The sequence below is a fragment of the Rhinolophus sinicus genome, linkage group LG12, assembly GCF_036562045.2.
Source record: "Rhinolophus sinicus isolate RSC01 linkage group LG12, ASM3656204v1, whole genome shotgun sequence".
NCBI lineage: Eukaryota > Metazoa > Chordata > Mammalia > Chiroptera > Rhinolophidae > Rhinolophus > Rhinolophus sinicus.
Window position 1 is genome coordinate 794888 of NC_133761.1, and position 17276 is coordinate 812163.

At 60.6% G+C, this 17276-nt stretch overlaps 1 protein-coding gene across 2 annotated transcripts in view; it reads left to right on the plus strand.

Moving 5' to 3' along the window:
• Nucleotides 1-2476: 2476 nt before the first annotated feature.
• Nucleotides 2477-17276, plus strand: part of ZC3H3 (zinc finger CCCH-type containing 3) — a 67148-nt gene continuing 52348 nt past the window's right edge. Inside the window, exons 1-3 of one of the 2 annotated variants that reach the window (XM_019712293.2) lie at nt 2477-2606; nt 3917-5207; nt 6258-6448. In XM_019712293.2, coding sequence (XP_019567852.2) covers nt 2519-2606; nt 3917-5207; nt 6258-6448 — 1570 coding nt within the window. In that variant the 5' untranslated portion in view covers nt 2477-2518. Of the gene's footprint in view, nt 2607-3031; nt 3156-3916; nt 5208-6257; nt 6449-17276 lie in introns of those variants that run through there. The other variant, XM_074316298.1, reaches the window with a different exon arrangement.

The window sequence follows — 17276 nt, forward strand, 5'->3', positions numbered from 1 at the left end:
GGGAGTGAGGCAGCTGCGAGCCAAGCCAGGAAGGTGCAGTAGAGGCCAGGATGGCGTGAGATGGGGTGATGTGCAGCGGGCAAGAGGAACCCAACCACGCTTCATAGGAGGGCTGGGCAGGCACCATCCCAGACCCAGAGTCGGAGGCGAGCGAGGCCTGGGGTACGGGGCCTCAGAGACGTGAGACGGGCGCGCCGGCGGAGCAGTGGCGGGCGCTGCTGGCTGTGCGATAGGAGCCAGGACAGTTTTCCCAGTGCGAACAGGAGCAGCCTGGGGTCCGCCCCACCCTGTGCCGGCCTTGGGGTGACACTATGGCGTTCCCCAGGTGCCGGGAAGTCGGCGCCCAAGCCCTCCATAGCCCCGCCAGCCTTGACCCCTTCTCTCCCCTTCCCTGCCCCGGCTTCACCCCTTCTCACCCAGCCCCCATCCAGCCCTGCTTGCGCCCACATCTGTGCGCATCCCCAGGGGCCACCTGGAACCCGTGCCTGGCAAACAGCTCTGCACAGCGTCCCAGCGCCGGAACGTGAGGCGGGATTAAAGAGGCACTGGCCCGGCTGCGGCAGCAGGGCGAGGAGGGTGCTGAGCATGAAGTCCCAGGGGCCCTTTCCTTTGGGGGGTTGAGTCACCGTACCCCCCCCCACCCCGTAGCGCTGGACTCTCGGTTGCAACCAGGGGCGGGTACCCGGCTGCCCTTCGGGCTGCGGCTCTGATGGGTGGTCCGCAGGCCCTGCCCAAGGAGAGCTCAATCAGCAGTCGGTCGGCAGGTCGCTGGGCCATGGGGGCAGCCAAGCAAGCTCCTGGCCCGGGCGGACCCAGAGCAAGGGGTCTCAAGTTCTGATGCGCCCCAGGAATCAGGGGGGGCATGGGCAGCAGGAAGGCCCGGCATTGTTGAGGGTCTGGGGAAACTACCCCAGCAGCTCCGGGTCACCCCGCGGCTCAAGGGAGGGGTCCAGCGCAGGTGGTTATAAGTCCCCATTGTTCAGGCCCTATTTCCAGGTGCTCTTCCCTGGCACACCGCTCCCTATGCTCCTTCCTTTTGGGGTCCCCTGCCCTGAGGCGTGCTGCGACCTGTCTGGCTCCCTAGGCTTTCTGCCGGCCAGGGAGCGGCACAGAACCCAGCCATACCCCAGCTGGGCCTCTGCTGGAGGAAGCGGCCCCCTTGGTCCTGCTTCTGGTGTTCTGAGCCTGGCTGCTCTTTGCCCCAGCTGGAAGAAGCCGGTGCTCTGGAATCCAGGCCTGGGCCAGGGGGTGTGTCTTCCACGTCCGTCGGGATGCTCTCCTAGGTTTGCCCAGTACTAGGGCATGTGGGAGACTGTCCTGATGAAATTCACACCATCCGTCCATCGTGAGCTCTGAGAGCCTCATAGAAATGCCGTGATGGAGGGAACAGCAGACCAATAGCCTTTTCCAGAAGCTTCTGGCTCAGAGGGTCTAAGGATCAGCTTTGCAGTGAGGGTCAGTGAGGGAGGAGATAATGGAGGGAAGGGGGGACCTAAAGGGGCCTCGAGGTCAGTTCTCTTCCACAGTCACTTCCTGCTCCCCTCCCTCTGGGATAAGAGGCGAGAGGGGCATCCATGGAGGAGTGGTCCCAGCCTGCCAACCACCTGTTCCCACCTGAGGGCCTGGTGATGAGTCCGGTCACCTGACTCCCACCTGGATGCAGACCTTATAGAGGGCAGGAGGGAGGAATTCCCCAAGGGAGGGGCAGGCTGAGACACAGAGATGGCGCAGATAGACCCAGGACGGATTTGACGTTTTGTGCTGGTCTCCCATACAAATGCGTTTGGTTTGGCTACATTGCATTCTCTTTAATGACCCCTCCACCCCCTTCAGAGAGGCTGGTGCCCCTGGGGTGGCCTTCTGTGGTGGGTCTGGAGAGAAGTGGGGTGTGGCAAGGCCGAGGGCACACCTGGGCTGGGCTGGGGGGTGGCGGGGGTGGGGTGGGGGGGTGTCAGAGGGAACAGCTTGCAGCTCCGGAAGGAAGGCTGCTTGGGCTGCATTGCGGAGAACCCCCCCACACTCCCGCAGAAGAAAAGAGCTGGAGACGGGGCGTGGGAGAGCAGGGAGTGCGGGTGGGACAAAACTCCCGTGGGGGGGGAGGGAGAAGTCCACCGCCCAGTTCCCCCAGCAACTGGGATGTCAGGCATCGCTTGTTTGCTGAGTGCCTGTAATTCTGTGCGACACTGGGGAAGGAACCGGCCGCGGCTAGGATGCGGTCCGGGCCTCGGCTCCCCGTCCGGGCCAGGGATCGGGAGCCCGAGGCGGAAACACCGCCCAGAAGCCCTCGCATCGTCTGCTCCCCGCGCGCAGCGCAGGCACTTTCCGCGTTCCGCGCTCGGTAGTGACGTCCCCGCCTTCCCTCGCTCTGTGCGCGCCCGGCCCCGCCGCCCCGCAGGCGTTGCCACGGCGACCGTGCGTCGCTCTGCGCGCGGCGGACGCCCCGGCCGGGCCGCATGCGCAGTCTCGGAGCCTCGCGCGCTCCACCTCGCCCCGCCCGCCGGGAAGCAGTCGCGTGGCGATGACGTCCCGGGGGCCCGGCCGGGCGTCTCGGGCTCTGGCGATGGAGGAGAAGGAGCTGTTACGGCGGCAGATCCGCCTCCTGCAGGGTGGGTCGGGCGGGCGGGGGTCGCCCGTCACGTCCTGCCCCGCACCTCACGCGGGCTCCCGCCGGCCCCCGAGGGAGTGGCTCTCTGCCCGCCGTCTCCACGGCAGGTTGGGTTGGGTGGGAAGGTGGGTGAGGCAGGAGGTGGGGACGTGGAGCGGCTCCCGGGCCGGCCGGGCCAGCGCCGCTGCCCGGGTCCCGCCCTGAGGGTAGCGCGGGCCCTTCCGGCGCCGGCGCTGGTTTAGGAACCGGCGGGAGCGGCCCCCACCCCGCGGGCGGCACGTCCTCGGCGGCCCCCAGCGCCTGGCCCCAGACAGCGGCCGGAGGGCTCTGCTCAGCGGGGCAACGCCCGTTCGGGGCGAGGGGCGTGTTTCTCCCCGACGCCCGTTTTGACAGTAACCTCCGGACAGCCTCACTCCTTGGTATTCCGGGCCCAGACTCCCAGGCCTCTTAAGGGCTTGGAACGTGTGTATGCGGGAGAGTCTAGGTGTGCTAGCCCCGCTTTTGGGTCACTTCTTGGGCTTCCGTCATACCCGCCTTGAGCTGTCACCAGGTCTGCACGTGGCTGTCTTTGGGTCTGGGGGCGGGAGCTGTGTCGGGGGAGTGTTGTCCTGGCGGGCTGCCTCCTGGTTTGTTGGCTGGGTCGGAATGCCCAGCCCAGGCCTGTGCCCTCCAGCACCAGGACAGCTCTCCAGGGGCTTCCTTGGAAGGGTCTGGGAGGGTCGTGGCAGTCCATTGCACCAGGGCTCTGCATGATCAAGCCTCTCCTGAGGGGAGGAGGGTGATGTTCTTGTCAAGTGTTGAGTGTGCCCAGGGGTGTCAGTTGTCTTACACTCATTGTCCTGTGTGCCAGGCAGGGAGCTCATTCATGTGCAGTCTTACCCCCTTTCCATCGGTGGGCAAGCCAGAGGGCCTCCATGGCTGGCTGGCCCCCTTTTTGTTGAGGCATTACAGCGCGGGGCCTTGGTGGTCTGTTCATATTGAGTGACTCTTTCCCTCAAAGGATTGTGCACCCAGAATAATATTCCCAGCTAATAGGGGACATTATGCCGCAGGGGTGCATTTTCAAGACCAGCAGCCTGAAATAGGACTGAAGTAGAACTGATGGGAAAAGGCTCATGGAGGACAGGCCTAAGAGATTTTGGCTGAAGTGTCAGGGGTTCTCAGGCAGCAGGGGCTGCTCCTCCTGCACCAGGACTTGGGTTCAGGAGTGACGGGGTTCTGTGGGGTGTCTTGTTAGCTGAAGCCCCTCCAGGGGATTGTGGCTGATTTTCCTCTCACCTCCTGGTTAAGCTTGTGATTCTGTTTTCTCAGGTTTGATTGATGACTACAAAACCCTCCATGGCAATAGCCCTGCCCCAGGCGCGTCCACTGCATGCCGGTGGCAGCCACCAGCCTACAACAGCAGCAGGGCCTTCAGCGCTCGCTACCCTCGCCCAAGCCAGAGGGGCTTCTCCCTGAGCCACGGGCCTGCCTGGCGCAACAAGTACTCCCTGGTGAATCGGCCCCCGGGCTCCTCAGACCCGCCTGGTGACTGTGCTGTGCAGCCAACCCTCAGGGCTGGGGGCAGCCAGGGTCCCCACCCCCAGCAGTGTGTCCTGGAGAGGCGGGTCCAGCTCAGTGCAGATCAGAGTATGGTCATCAGAATCAAACCGCCATCCAAGCCGGGCTTGGCGAGCACTGCAGGAGTCCCGCGGGGCTCCTCAGAAGAATGTGAGGACCCGCCCTGGAGTGACACCAGACCTCAGGAAGGTGAGGGCGAGCCCCCTGGCGGGCAACGGCAGCCCTCAAGGCCAGGAAGAGCCAAAGGGACCTGCAGCGTAGAGGACCCCCTCCTGGTCTGCCAGAAGGAGCCTGGCAAGCCCCGGGTTGTGAAGTCTGTGAGCGGTGTGAGTGACAGCCCCTCGGAGCCCCGGCGGACAGTCAGTGAGAGTGCAATGTCGGTCCAGGCGCACTTCCTGCCCTCTCCCCAGCGTGGCGGCGTGGCCCTGGCCGGGAAGCTGGGCTCTCCCCCTGTGTCCAGGTGTATTGCACAGCTCCTTGGGAGTGGGGCAGTGGATGCCGGCCACCCGGGTCAGCCAGTGTCCTCTGGTTCGGTGGCAGGCCCAGCTAGAACAGCTTCCGGCCCCAGGCAGGTCCGGGAGGCCTCTCTGCTTGTGTCTTGTCGAACCAACAAGTTCCGGAAAAACAACTACAAATGGGTGGCTGCCTCGGCAAAGAGCCCCCGAGCCCCTCGCAGGGCCCTCAGTCCCAGATTGGCTGCGGAGAATGTGTGCACAGCCCCCTCTGGCCCAGCAGAGCGAGTGGAGAAGCCACAGCCCAGAGCCGATGTGGATGCCAAGCCCAGGAAGGTGGCCGTGTCCTCCACAGCCGGGGCTTCCCGCAGCAAGTACAAGTGGAAGGCCTCCAGCCCCTCGGCCTCCTCGTCGTCCTCCTTCCGGTGGCAGTCGGAGGCTGGCAGCAAGGACCGTGCCTCCCAGCTCTCTCCAGTCCCATCTAGGTCCCCCCCAGGGGACAAACCAGCAGTGGGACCCAGCGAGACCCTGCTCTCAGCTTACAAAGTGAAGAGCCGTACCAAGATCATCCGGAGACGGGCGAGTGCTAGGTGTGTGGGCAGAGCCAGTGGGAGGAGGACGTGAAGCCTCACCCATCACCGCCTAGTCACTGCCTGGGAGGGCCTGAGCCCGCACGGAGCTTTGCGTGCGGTGGCATTAACGTCCCCAGCAGGGATGAGGCCGGGTGACTGCTGAGTAAGGGGGGCTCAGCATGGCCAAGGGCTTGCCTGGGGCTCCCAGCCATGCGGGACAGGTTGGGGAAGGTGCCAGCAAGCCTTCTCTTTCTCCCATTGGTGAGAGACCAGAGCCTGCTCGGGCGGCTTCCCTTCTGGGCCCACGGTTTGTGGATGGCTCGTGCTGTGCCCGGGCCAGGAGCTGGCCGAGCAAACCCAGGGTGCAATGTACCCACCAGAGAGGAAGGCTGTCCCATGGCGGCTGGGTGACTGAGTGTTCCTCTCCCGCCCTCCACCACCATGAGTTGTGTCTGGGATCAAGCAGTTAATCATGGCGGCTGCTACTGGCAGGGCCAGAGGGCTTACCTCGGCCATTAGACACGGTGGCTTGTGTTTTCCTTACTGGGATGCCCTTCCGCAGGTCCTTCCCACTGTCTGACCTTGGTCTTTGACCCCACTTGCCCAGATAGGTGCCATTTTGGATGACACAGGCTTCCCCCACCCCCCTCACTTTTCTGGGTGGCAGCGGCCTGTTTCAGGAGTATGGAAAGGGGCGCTGAGAGAGGAGACCCCTGTGGAGAGGGCTGCGGATGTCACCAGTCTCCTTCACCCCTACCCCAGCTCCACGCGGGGACTCATCGGGCCTGGGGAGATAGAGGAGACAGACTGGGCGGGGTCAAGGGCTGGCTCAGGACTCCTGGGCCCCTCTGCTCTGTGGCCGGGAGCCTGGGGGAGGGGAGGGGAGCCAACCAGCAGACTGGCTTTTCAGGTGGAAGGCAGAGCCGGCAGGGCTGGGACGCATGGGGAGCAGCTGGCGGCCTCCTGGGGTCGAGTCCATGGCACTGGGAACCAGGAGGGCAAAGGTGGGTGGGTTAGCTGCCCGCGGTCGGGAGCCTGTCGGGAGCTGCTTGCTCTTTGTCTCCACAGCCTTCCCAAGAAGAGCAGCCCCCCACCTGCTGCCACTGCTAAGAGCCAGTTCAGCCTGCGGAGGAGGCAGGCCCCCCGGGGAAAGAGCAGCCCGGTTCTGAAGAAGACCCCCACCAAGGGCCTGATGCAGCTCGCCAGGCACCGGCCGTGCTGCCTGCCTCCCAGCCGGGCCCACCTCCCCAGCAAGGAAGGTATGAGGACAGGACGAAGGCTCCTGGGGAGGAGCGGCTCTGGGAAGCCGTGAGCTGGGCCCAGAAGGCTCTTCTGGGCTCTGAGGAAGCACCTTGAGTTCACCTCGGCCTCAGACCCCAGCTGGAGAGCACTCAGCCTGGCGGGCGTGGGGGCCATGCTGCGGGCAGGTGTGTGGCGGTCTCTCTAGCGCTCCTGTTCATGGAAGGAGAGGGCAAGTGGACGAGAGGTGGCAGCCATGCAGTCCTGAAGGGAAGGAGGCCAGGGCTCCCTGGGGCTGCTGTCTGTCCTCTGTCCTCCGCCGCCTGGACCAGCAGCTCTGCCTCCCCCTCTACTGGCTGCTGCCTGTTTCTCAGGAAGCCTGAGCTGGCCTGGAGGTTGGCTTTGTCCACCTCCCGAGTCACTGGTGTTTAGTGAACAGCGTGGGGAGTGTTGTGGGGTGTGGCCTCCTTGAGCAGGATGGCCCCCCGCCTGAGGTGATGGCAGCACATTGGGGGAGCTGCTGCCAGGCTGGCACGTGCTGGGGAACCATTGCAGCATGTGAGGGGCGTGGGGGCTAGGGCCGTGGGCCGCAGGGAAGGTGGACGCGGTCACCGTGACAGTGTGATGCTGTCCTGGATAACCAGGCTTCATCTGGGCACGCCGGGTCCTGTGAAGTCCCCTCTCCCAACTCCTTGGAGCAGATGGGGTGTGTGTGCTGGTGGCTTCTCAGGGCATGCTTGTGAAATGTAGAGGTGGCTTGGCCCCTGGCAGTCCAGCTGGGGACTTGTGCTCTCACGGCTGTGCTGTACTGTGCTTGGTGTCCTGGGACCCAGCTGAGGGCCCGGCCTGGGTCCTTGGTGAGGGCCTGTGTGGGAGCTGGCCGCTAGAGGGCGGGGCGTGGGCCCACGGGGTCGCGAGGAAGTGAGGCAGCAGGGCGCCGGCTGCCCACCTGCCCTTTGGTTGCCGCACCCTGTGTGCCAGGGGGAGTGTGGACTCCTGCAGGGTGACCGAGCAAAGGGAGCCGGATGGTGGCCGCTGTCGTGGAAACCCAGCCCCAAGGGCCCCTTCAGCCCTGCCGTGCAGCCTGGTGGCCAGCAGAGGGCGCACTTGCCCCTCTTATTCGGCAGGGCACCTTTTTCTGGTAATTGATTGCCTAATTTCCTCTTTATGTGAAAGAAAGCAGATATCAAGTAATTTGCAGCAATAACCTGCTAATGCTGGGCCAGTATCGAAACTCCCCTGTTCATTTCAAGTGGCAGATAAAACACTAATACATAATTATCCTTGCAAATTGGATTGTTTTAAATAACCACAAGGCTACGGCCAGGAGAAGCGAGCCCATCTCCCTTGAGTTACTGTTGCAGTGTAATTGCCGCGTTCAATCAATTTCCCTGGCATTAGAAATTCCATCACAATCAACATTAAGCTTTATTCGTTGTGATGGCTAAGAGCCGGGCCATTTCTCCTCTTTTTCTTAACTGGCAAAATTAATCAGGGAAAAGATTTTAAACATTTACCCGTGCGAAAGAGGTCAGCTCTGCCACTATATTGCTCAGCAGATAAGGGGGCTAATAAAAAGAAAATTGAATTACTAATGATCACCAGGAACAGAGAGTATAAACTCTGGCAGTCGTCGGTCCAGGAAAAGGGAGAATCAATTTTCCTGGGACAAGGTGCGCTCATTTTTTATTTTGGCGCATATTATCAGCAATTTAATTTGAGAGCGCATAAACAGGAGGAAACAGTTAGGGAATAATGAGCCCGGAGGTGTAACATGCTGCAGGATGTATGCTGTACACAATTTATTTGGCACAACAGATAATCGCTTTAATTGAATTCAAAACTGCATTGTTCAGCAGGCGTGGGGCCCAGCCTCTTGGGGACTGAGTTGTGAAGATTCCAGCCTGACTCCTCTTGCTTCCCCTCCTCTGCCCATCCCGTCCCTGGCCCTCCAGCCCTCCCTCCCGCCTGGTTCTCTGGGCTTAGAGTCAGACTTTGGCTGGGGGGGCGGGCCTCTTGTCTTTCTCTTCTGTGGATGGGTCCATTGGCAGCTGGAGGATTGAGAAGACACCTGAGAAAGGGCCCAGGGGAGTGTGTTTGCTGGCTGGCGGGGCTCCTGCATTGCAGCTGCACAGAGACCCCACGTAATCTGTCTCAGGGCGGACAGCGCTGGAGGAGGCAGAAGAAAACCTTTTATAGACCTCAAACATGCTTTCCGATTTACCACCGTGTAATTGTGGCAATTAGAAATCATACACTGTTTCCCCAAAAATAAGACCTAGCCGGACAGTCAGCTCTAATGCGTCTTTTGGAGCAAAAATTGATGGAAGACCGGGTATTACGTTGTATTATGTTATATTATATTATATTATTTTATATTATACCAGGTCTTATAGTAAAATAAAACCAGGTCTTATTAATTTTCGCTCCAAAAGATGCATTAGAGCTGATAGTCTGGGTAGGTCTTACTTTCGGGGACACACGGTAATACACAGCCTCTGACTGCAGTGCAGGCCCAGCGTGCAGGGCCAGCCCTGGGGCTTGTTCTCCTCTGGCCACACTGGGCCCCAGCACTGGGACGCAAGCTACCCTGAAGTGACAGCCTTCATGTGTGCCACTGCGCCTGTTTCCTGTATGCAGAGAGGGTATTGCCCAGCCCACATGCACCCAGGCCTGACTGGGAGGGAGGGCCAGGCTCTTGCCTGCGGCGTGGGGGCTGCTGGCCCACCTGATTCCTGGGCCCCAGGCTGGGGGCTCCATGGTGGCAACAGGTCACGGCATTCCTACAGCCACTGGGAAGTGTTTGCTGTCCCATGCGAGGGAAAAGCCACTGGTGGGCCGTGGTGTCCCCTCCCAGAGATCACAGCCTCACCTGCCCAGGACCGTGGGCAGAGCCCGCCCCCTTCTCCTTCCTCTGCCTGTCCTGAGCCAGGGGCCCTGCCTGGGAAGCCCCAGACGGTGCAGAAGGGTGGCCAGCTTGGTGGGAGAGAATGTGGGCCTGGCGGGAAGCCCAGGGTTGGGTGGGCAGGTCTGTAGTTGACAGGAAGGGCCTAGTTTTCACCCCTGTCACCAGGTCCCACCCTCTGGTCAGGTGTGCCCAGGGGGCAGGGGCAAGCAGTGAGCCAGGCTGCACCACTGCAGCGTTACTGTGGGGAGGCAGCCCCGATCTGCTGCTGGCCTCAGGGCTGTGGGAGGGTCAGTGGGCCAGGGCGCCTTGCCCTGGGCCTCCACAGGAAGGGGTCGTTTCTCACCCACTGCTTGCCTAGGGCCCTTTGGATGGTCGGAAGCAGAGGGGTCCAACCAGGCTGCCGGGTGGAGCGCGAGCTGGGAGGCTGGCTGTCATGGGCACGCACCTCCGAAGCAGAGCAGCCTGCGGATGGGGGTGTCACTGCCTGCCCGAGGCCAGCCTCTGGAGCGCCAGCAGCTCTCCTCTTCTAAGTTAGCCCAAGGCCACCAGTCCCAGCCTTGTGGGAGTGGGAGACCTGCAGTGAGCCCGGGACGCCTCTCCGGGCCCGTGTGGTAGGCAGGGACACACAGCAGTTCTGCCACAGACTCCGGAGTGCCCAGGCTCCCACCCCGCAGCTGAGGAGGAGAAGGGTGCGCTGCATCACGGCGGCACAGGGTGCAGGGCCAGGGCTGGGAGGCTTTCCCCTGGTGTCCCTGTTCTGTCCTGGGGGTGCTCAGAAGCAGTCCTGAGCCTTCGCTCACCCTGGGATTTGCCCAAGGTGCTGCCTCCCATGCTTCCAGGTCTGTGACCTGGCCACGGGTCGTCCCCAAGGGCTGCTGTGCAGATTGAAGGAGCAGGCAGGCAGGTGCTGGGGGCTGCTGTGTGGCTGCCGGCGCCCCCACCATGGGCTCTGCGGCCCCCCCACTCGCCATGTGTGGTGGGTTTGGTTTTACTACGTTGATCACCGTAAAGGGCGGAGAGCAGTTAAATCTGGAGTCCTGCTTTCATAGGGGAAAAGAAAGTGCTGAATCGGGCGCTCCATCCTGAGCCTTGCATAAATTATCAGGCGTGTTGTGGCTGCACTAATTAATTATTCCACAAGAGCTGGCGTGGGAGTGGCGTGTGCTCCCGGTGCTGGGAGGCACGTGGGAGGCATCTGGGCAGGCTCGGAGCCTCTAGGGGAGCCGTGACCTCCGCAGAGCTGGGGGCGCCCAGGCGACACTAAAGCTGGAGCCGGGGACAGGAGAGGGATGTAGTTGGGATGGCTGCGGCTCGCACCCTGGGGGTCTGGGCAGCACCCTTCCTGGGGCCTGGGCCCCGTTGGGGATGACTTGGGCTGCTCCTGTGTCTGCTGACGTGCGATGCTGTGCCCAGGGTATCACAGCCCGTCGGTGCTGTGGCAGCTGAGTCAGGCCCCACCTCCTGTCTTACGCAGCCCTGCCAGGCCAGAGGAGCCCTCAACCTGCCACTGTCGCGAGCCCACCAGCTGCTGACCGAGTGGCCCTGCCCTCCCCTTCGGCCTCCAGTGCTCTTCCTGCCCTTTGGGTCATCTGTCCTGCCAGCTCTCCTGGGCCAGCTGGGGAAAGGGGCCCGCCTCAGTGGCCGCTCCCACCGGCTGGAGGTGGGGCATGGCTTTCGAGGTCCCTGAAATTTAGGACTGCTCCAAGGCTGTGAGAATGTTCCTGGGCCCCCCATCCAGCCGTAGGGTCCTACCCCTCCTTCCTGCTGGGGGCTGCCCCCTCCCCAGGCCCGCCAGGAGACCCTTGCCTGGGCACACCTGCCAGGCTCTTGGTGGTCTCCGTGCTGGGAGATTCCCCAGGGCAGGGCAGGGCAGGGTGTGGCCAGCCCTCCACATGGACGTCCGTGGGTGTCGGTCAGGGCTCCAGACGCTGCCCACACCTGTGTCCCCTGGCATGCTGAGGCGAGTTCCTGGAGGGATGTGAGTGCCTCGTGTCAGCGCCTCCTGCCCAGCGCAGGGCTGGCACGGCGGGCCGGGAGAGGGAGGCCTGTGGGGGAGGGCGCAGCCCAGCTGGTGCCTCCTACCCGCAGGGTGCCTTGCCTTCTTGCTACTCATCCCTCCCTCTGTGCCATCCCTGGCCCTGGTACGCTGATAGTCATTGACTGTCACCAAGCTCCAGGTGCTGTGCTGGGCATGTGGCCAATGGGCCAGCCTGGTGAGGCCCCCAACAGCCTGGGGACAGAAAGGGATGATGCCAGCACAGATGTGACTTGGTGGCAGAGACAAGACAGAGACCAGCCAGCTGGCTGTGCGGCATGGAGGTGGTGCCAGACCAGGCTGGGCCTCCTGAGGGCCGAATGGAGGAGCTTGGGGACGGGGACGGGGCTAAGGGCATTCTGAGCAGAGTGCACAGGGGGCCCGAGAGGGCAGGGCAGGTGTCTGAGCAGATGTGGCTTTCCTTCCCCTGGAGTGTCCTGGAATGAAGGGACACGGGCACGCCGAGCAAGAGTGCACCGGGCAGAAGGCTGCTTCAGAGTGAGAGGAAGCGTGTTGAGCAGAGAGCCTCTGTGCTGGGCTGGCAGGGAGGCAGCCGAGGGAGGGCAAGGAGCCAGGTCAGGTTTGCAGGGCGGCTGCAGAGCAGCCACTGCTGTTCCAGACCCTATGCTCGGGGCCGCCGGGGCCGTCTGCTTCCCAGAGACGGAGCGTGAGGCTGATGGCCCTGGGCCTTCCCCTGTGCGCCCCGTGTGCCAGCCGCAGGGCAAACGCCACCAGGCAGTAGCACTAAAGTGGGGCAGGGCGGGAGGGAGCTCAGTATTCCCAGGCGGGACACCAGACACAGGGAAGGGGTGCGGACGCCCAGCCTGCCCCCACGGCCCTGCTCACTCCCAGGCCATGAGCCCCGCCCTCTGTCCCTTGGCAAGAATCTGGTGCAGGCTGATGGCCAGCCTGACTACTCTGTCTGCATCCTGGGTGACGAGTCCCAGTGGGGTGTCCAGGAGCTGAGTGGGTTTGCTCCTTGTGGAGGCAGATGGGGCCAGGGCATGGAGGCCTGAGTGCCAGCTGCAGTATGCGTGCGCCCAACTGGTGGGCACCCCTGAGCTGTGCTGAGAGGGCCTCAGCAGGTCATTGGTGCCTCAGGATCCATTTCCTCCTCCACACGTCGGGCCGATGAGGACTAGGGGCCACGCCTGGCCCTGGGAGGGCTGAGGGCTTTGCACTTCAGGCCCCGAGACTCTGAGGCCACGGTGCACCCTGAGCTGGGCCTGAGCCAGCCTTCCCTGTCCCTCTGCCCAGTGGGAGGCTCGGGGGGCCGGAGGTGGGCACCTCACAGAGAAACTCCGGAAGTGTTTCTTGTTCCCAGTTCCCTTTAGCCTGGCTCTCCTCACTGCTTGCCTGTAAAGGGGACGGGTGGGGTAGGGGCATCGTTGTCTGGGCCTGGCTCAGGCTGCCAGCTCCACACTGCTACCCCCTGGGCTTATGAGGGACAGGAGGGGGTGGAGGGGCTGCAGAGCCACATGGCCCCTCTTGCTGCCCCGGGCACCGGGCTGGCTGGTGCCTGTGTGTCCTTGACTCTGGGCCCTGAGACAGTGCCCCAGTGGGCGACAAGTGGGGAGATGGGCAGCCAGGGAGCAGAGGCCGAGGGGGCTGTTTTTTTTTTTAAAGATTTTATTGGGGAAGGGGAACAGGACTTTATTGGGGAACAGTGTGTACTTCCAGGCATTTTTTCCAAGTCAAGTTGTTGTCCTTTCAGTCTTAGTTGTGGAGGGTGCGGTTCAGCTTCAAGTTGTTGTCCTTTCAGTCTTAGTTGTGGAGGGCGCAGCTCAGCTCCAGGTCCAGTTGCTGTTGCTAGTTGCAGGGGGCGGAGCCCACCATCCCTTGCGGGAGTTGAACCGGCAACCTTGTGGTTGAGAGGACGCGCTCCAACCAACTGAGCCATCCGGGAGCTCAGAGGTAGCTCAGCTCAAGGTGCCGTGTTCAATTTTAGTTGCAGGGGGCACAGGCCACCATCCCTTGTGGAACTTGAGGAATTGAACTGGCAACCTTGTGGTTGAGAGCCCACTGGCCCATGTGGGAATCGAACCGGCAGCCTTCGGAGTTAGGAGCATGGAGCGCTAACCGCCTGAGCCACTGGGCCGGCCCTCCTCTCATTTTTTTAAAAATTTCATTTGATTTTTTTCTTTGGCCTATGGTGATTAAGAAGGGTATTGCTTCATTTCCAAAGCTATGGGATTTGAAGCCATTGTATTTGTATTTCCTGCTTTCTAGTTTAACTCCACTGTGTGCAGCAGTGTGATTTCAGTCCTGTGAGGTGTGCCGAGACTGGTGTTCTGTCGGGCCCAGGTCACGGTCAGTTTGGTAGAGCTCCTGTGTGCACTGGAGAGGATAGGGCTCTGGAAGGTAAAGTGTGTCACTCCGAGGAGTCCAATCTCTGTCCTTGCTGACGGGCCAGGGAGGGACTCTGCTTTTCCACAGTTGCCAGGAGAGATGTGCTCAAATCTTCCACTGTCTTGTGAATTCATTCATTTCTCTAGTTGTTATTTTTGTACTAAATATTTGGAGGTCACTTTGCTGGGCGCAAACCAGTTTATAATTGTATCTCCTGGTGGATTGAATCTTTTACTGTTCGGAAGTGTCCTTTTTTATATCCAATAACGCTACTCCTCGCTGTAAGGTCTCCTTTCTCTGGTGTGGCTACGAGTATAGCTATACCAGTCTCTGAGGCAGTGTTGCAAAACGTGTCGACATGCAAATACATGTCAATATAACACACGGTTACGCTCAGCTTATCTGTGTTATGTGTAGAATTTTTTTTGTATATAGCAAATGGTTGTTTTTAAGTGCAGCCTGGAATTGTCTAAGAAAAGATTTAATCTGTTCACACAGTGTAATTACTGATGTGTTTGGGTGTAAATCTCCTGTCTTACTACATGCTTTTTCTTTGTTTCACCTCTTCTGTGTTTTTTTCTCTCCTTTTCTTTTCGATATATATTTTTTATTCGATTTCTGCTCAGTTAGCTTACTAGACGTTCTTTTCTTTTTCTTTTACTGGTTTCTCAGCAGTTAGAGTGCGTTCGTCACTTACTGATGCTTAGAGATTACCGTCTGATCACTTCCTAGATGGCATCAGGAGCTTGAAGAACAGAAATCTACTCCGCCTCTTCTATCTTACATGCTAGAGCTATCACAATTTTAATTCCCCATGTATTTTAGACTTCACAAAACATTTTATACAGTCAGCATTTATTTTGATTTACCTGTGTGTTTACTCTTCCATTTCTCTTCACTCCTTCCTCTCCTGCCTGAACAACACCTCTTAATATTCCCTTTAACATTGCAAGTCTGCTGAGGACCATTTCTCCCCATAGAGGTTTGTCTGTAAGGTCTTTGTTTTTGCCTCCAGCTCTGAGCTGAAAGCCGTGGACTGCAGGCCGGTCCTCAGCTGTGTGGTGCGGACGCACCGTCCTGGGCCGGCGGGCCGCCTTCTGCTGCCGGCCCTGGTCTCTGCTCGGCTCTCAGCAGCTGTGCTCGGTGTGCTGTGCTGTTTGCAGCTACCCCGCTTCCCTCTGTGATCCTTCTTGAAGCTGTGGCTGGATGGTTTTCATCACTCGGAAAGTTCTCAGTCACTGTCTGCCAGTTCTGTTTCGGCCCCACTCCCACCTCTCCCCGGGAGCTTAGCTACATTTTCCGTAAAACTTTTCACCACTTTTTAGATGTTTCCTGTGCCCTTCTCTCTATCTTCCATAAGTTTTTTCTCTCCGTGCTTAAATTTGGACAGTTTATTCTAACCTATTTTCTTGTAATTTGCTTATCGTCTGTTCAGCTCTGTATAATCTGCTACGAAACCCATTCAGTGAGGCCTTGGTTTCAGTTATTTTTAAATTCTAAAATGTCCATGTCTTCTTAAATAGTTTCTATGTCTCTGCCAAGATTTGCAATCTTGTGTTTAAGCTCCCGATCATATCAATCATTGTAAAGTCCACGTCGGACCCCTAGGTTATCCGGATCCCTCTTCATTCCATGGCCTGGTTTTTCCTCCTTAGTTCTGAGTCAAGTCTGATTTGCTCGTGTGTCTGGTTGCTCTGTATTGAGTGGTAGTCACTGTGGAGGGAGTTATGGCTGGATGATGTCATCTTCCCCCGACAGGGTGTGCAGCCCCCCACCAGACAGGCCTGCAGAGTCAAGGGCAGTGTGTGCCCGGGAGTGAGAATGCCCAGGCAGGCTGTCTGAGGGGCTGGCCTGAGCACAGCCTCGAGGGTGGGGAACCTGTGCCCTGCCCTGCCCTGCCCTGCCCAGGGAGGGACCCTGCGCTGGGGTGGCTTGTGGGGCACTCAGGAGAGCTCTGGCTCTCCATCCACGGTGCCGCCAGGGGATCACTGTGCCAGCAGGCTGGTCCTGCAGAGCAGGGTCTGTGCGGGAGGAGGGGTGATGGCGGTGGTGGGTGCCCACTCAGGCCAGCCCCGCAGCTAGCAGCCCACTTTCTCATCTGTAGCAGGGCCGTGCTGGAGTGACCTTCCTGCCCCCAGTGTGTGATTGGTCAGGGAGGAAAGGTGGCTCCGAGCGTGAGCGTCCCGGTGACCTCGTGTTTGGGACCAGAGTGGCTCGTTGACTTGTGTTCCCATGGGGTCTAATGCTGCAGGCAGCTGAGGAAGGAGCAGGGCCAGGTGACACTGGGCCTCACCCCCACCCCGAGCCTTCCCCTCTGTGCAGCTGAGGCCCTGCCTCGCCTTGCAGGGTGGCAGGAAGGGTGGTCGTGGGCTCTGGCACACCCAGGCATGCCGGGGAGCATGCAGGCGGGTGGTGGTCACCTGGATGAAGCCGTCCCAGGACAGGCACCAAGGACAGGGCTCCCTCCAGGGTCCAGGCTGAGACCTTCTGCTTCCTGTCCTGCTGGGGTGCTGCAGGGGCGGGGGAGAGCTCTGCCAAGGGTCAGCCATGAGGGCTGTGGGCTGGGCTGTCCTGGAAAGGTTGGGGCCGTGTGTCCCTCTGCAGAGGCACTGCTCCTCCAGCTTGGGCTTCTAGGGAGAGGGTGTGACCTGGAAACAGCGCCTGTTTTCCTGGGGTCTTCTGCTTTTCATGGCCTCCTGCTCTTTTGTCCCTCTGGGACCATGGGAGGTGGGAGTGGCTTCCCCAAGATTGTTCTGTGCTGGTGCTCCCAGCAGGAGGCCGGCACCTTTTCCAGGTGGAGCCCAGGCTGGGAGGGAGCCTGGCTCAGGGGAGCCTGAGAAGGTGCCACAGCTCAGCTGGGCCCTGCTGGAGCCACCTGGGTGGCACCCTGCGTGGCTGGGAGCTCCCAGCGCTCACACAGGTTGCCTTCCAATTGGAAGATTGGGTCTAAATGCATAGTATTTATGGAATTTGCAAAGGAAATCTATAGCCGTACACAACGACCATAAATCCAACAGCTTCTAATCATTAAATGTCCAGTTGCTGTTGGTTCGCCTAAGTGTCTGTCTCCAGGCCTGGCAGGAAGGAGCGCTGGCCGCAGAGATCAGCCCCCGGGCCACTGTCTGCCTTTGTCCCTTGGCCTGGCCCCACCTGTTGCAGCTGTGCTAGCTGAGGGGCTGAGCAGCAGCCCTGGGGCCCATTCGCGATGGCCTAAGGGAGCCAGGAGGCTGCAGTCCGAAGGGGTCTTGTCCCTGTACACTTGCTCCCTCCCAGCTTGTTAGAGTTGGTGGGTGTGGTGCAGCCCTATGACACATGCTGCCCCTCGTGCCTCTCTTGCCCATCTGGATGGGGAGACTCCAGGCCCCCTAGTGCCCTCGCAGGGCCAGCCTGGAGGGGACTGGAGCGTGAGGGCCGTGTCCAGGCAGATCGCCTGGGCCCCGCCTGGGCTTGGCCACCCCCCAGTGCCCACCAGCCATTCTGCAGCTCTGTGCTTTCTGTGACTGCCGAGCCACCGGCTGTGCTCTGGCGGCGTTTCTCCTAATTGCCCTTTCCACAT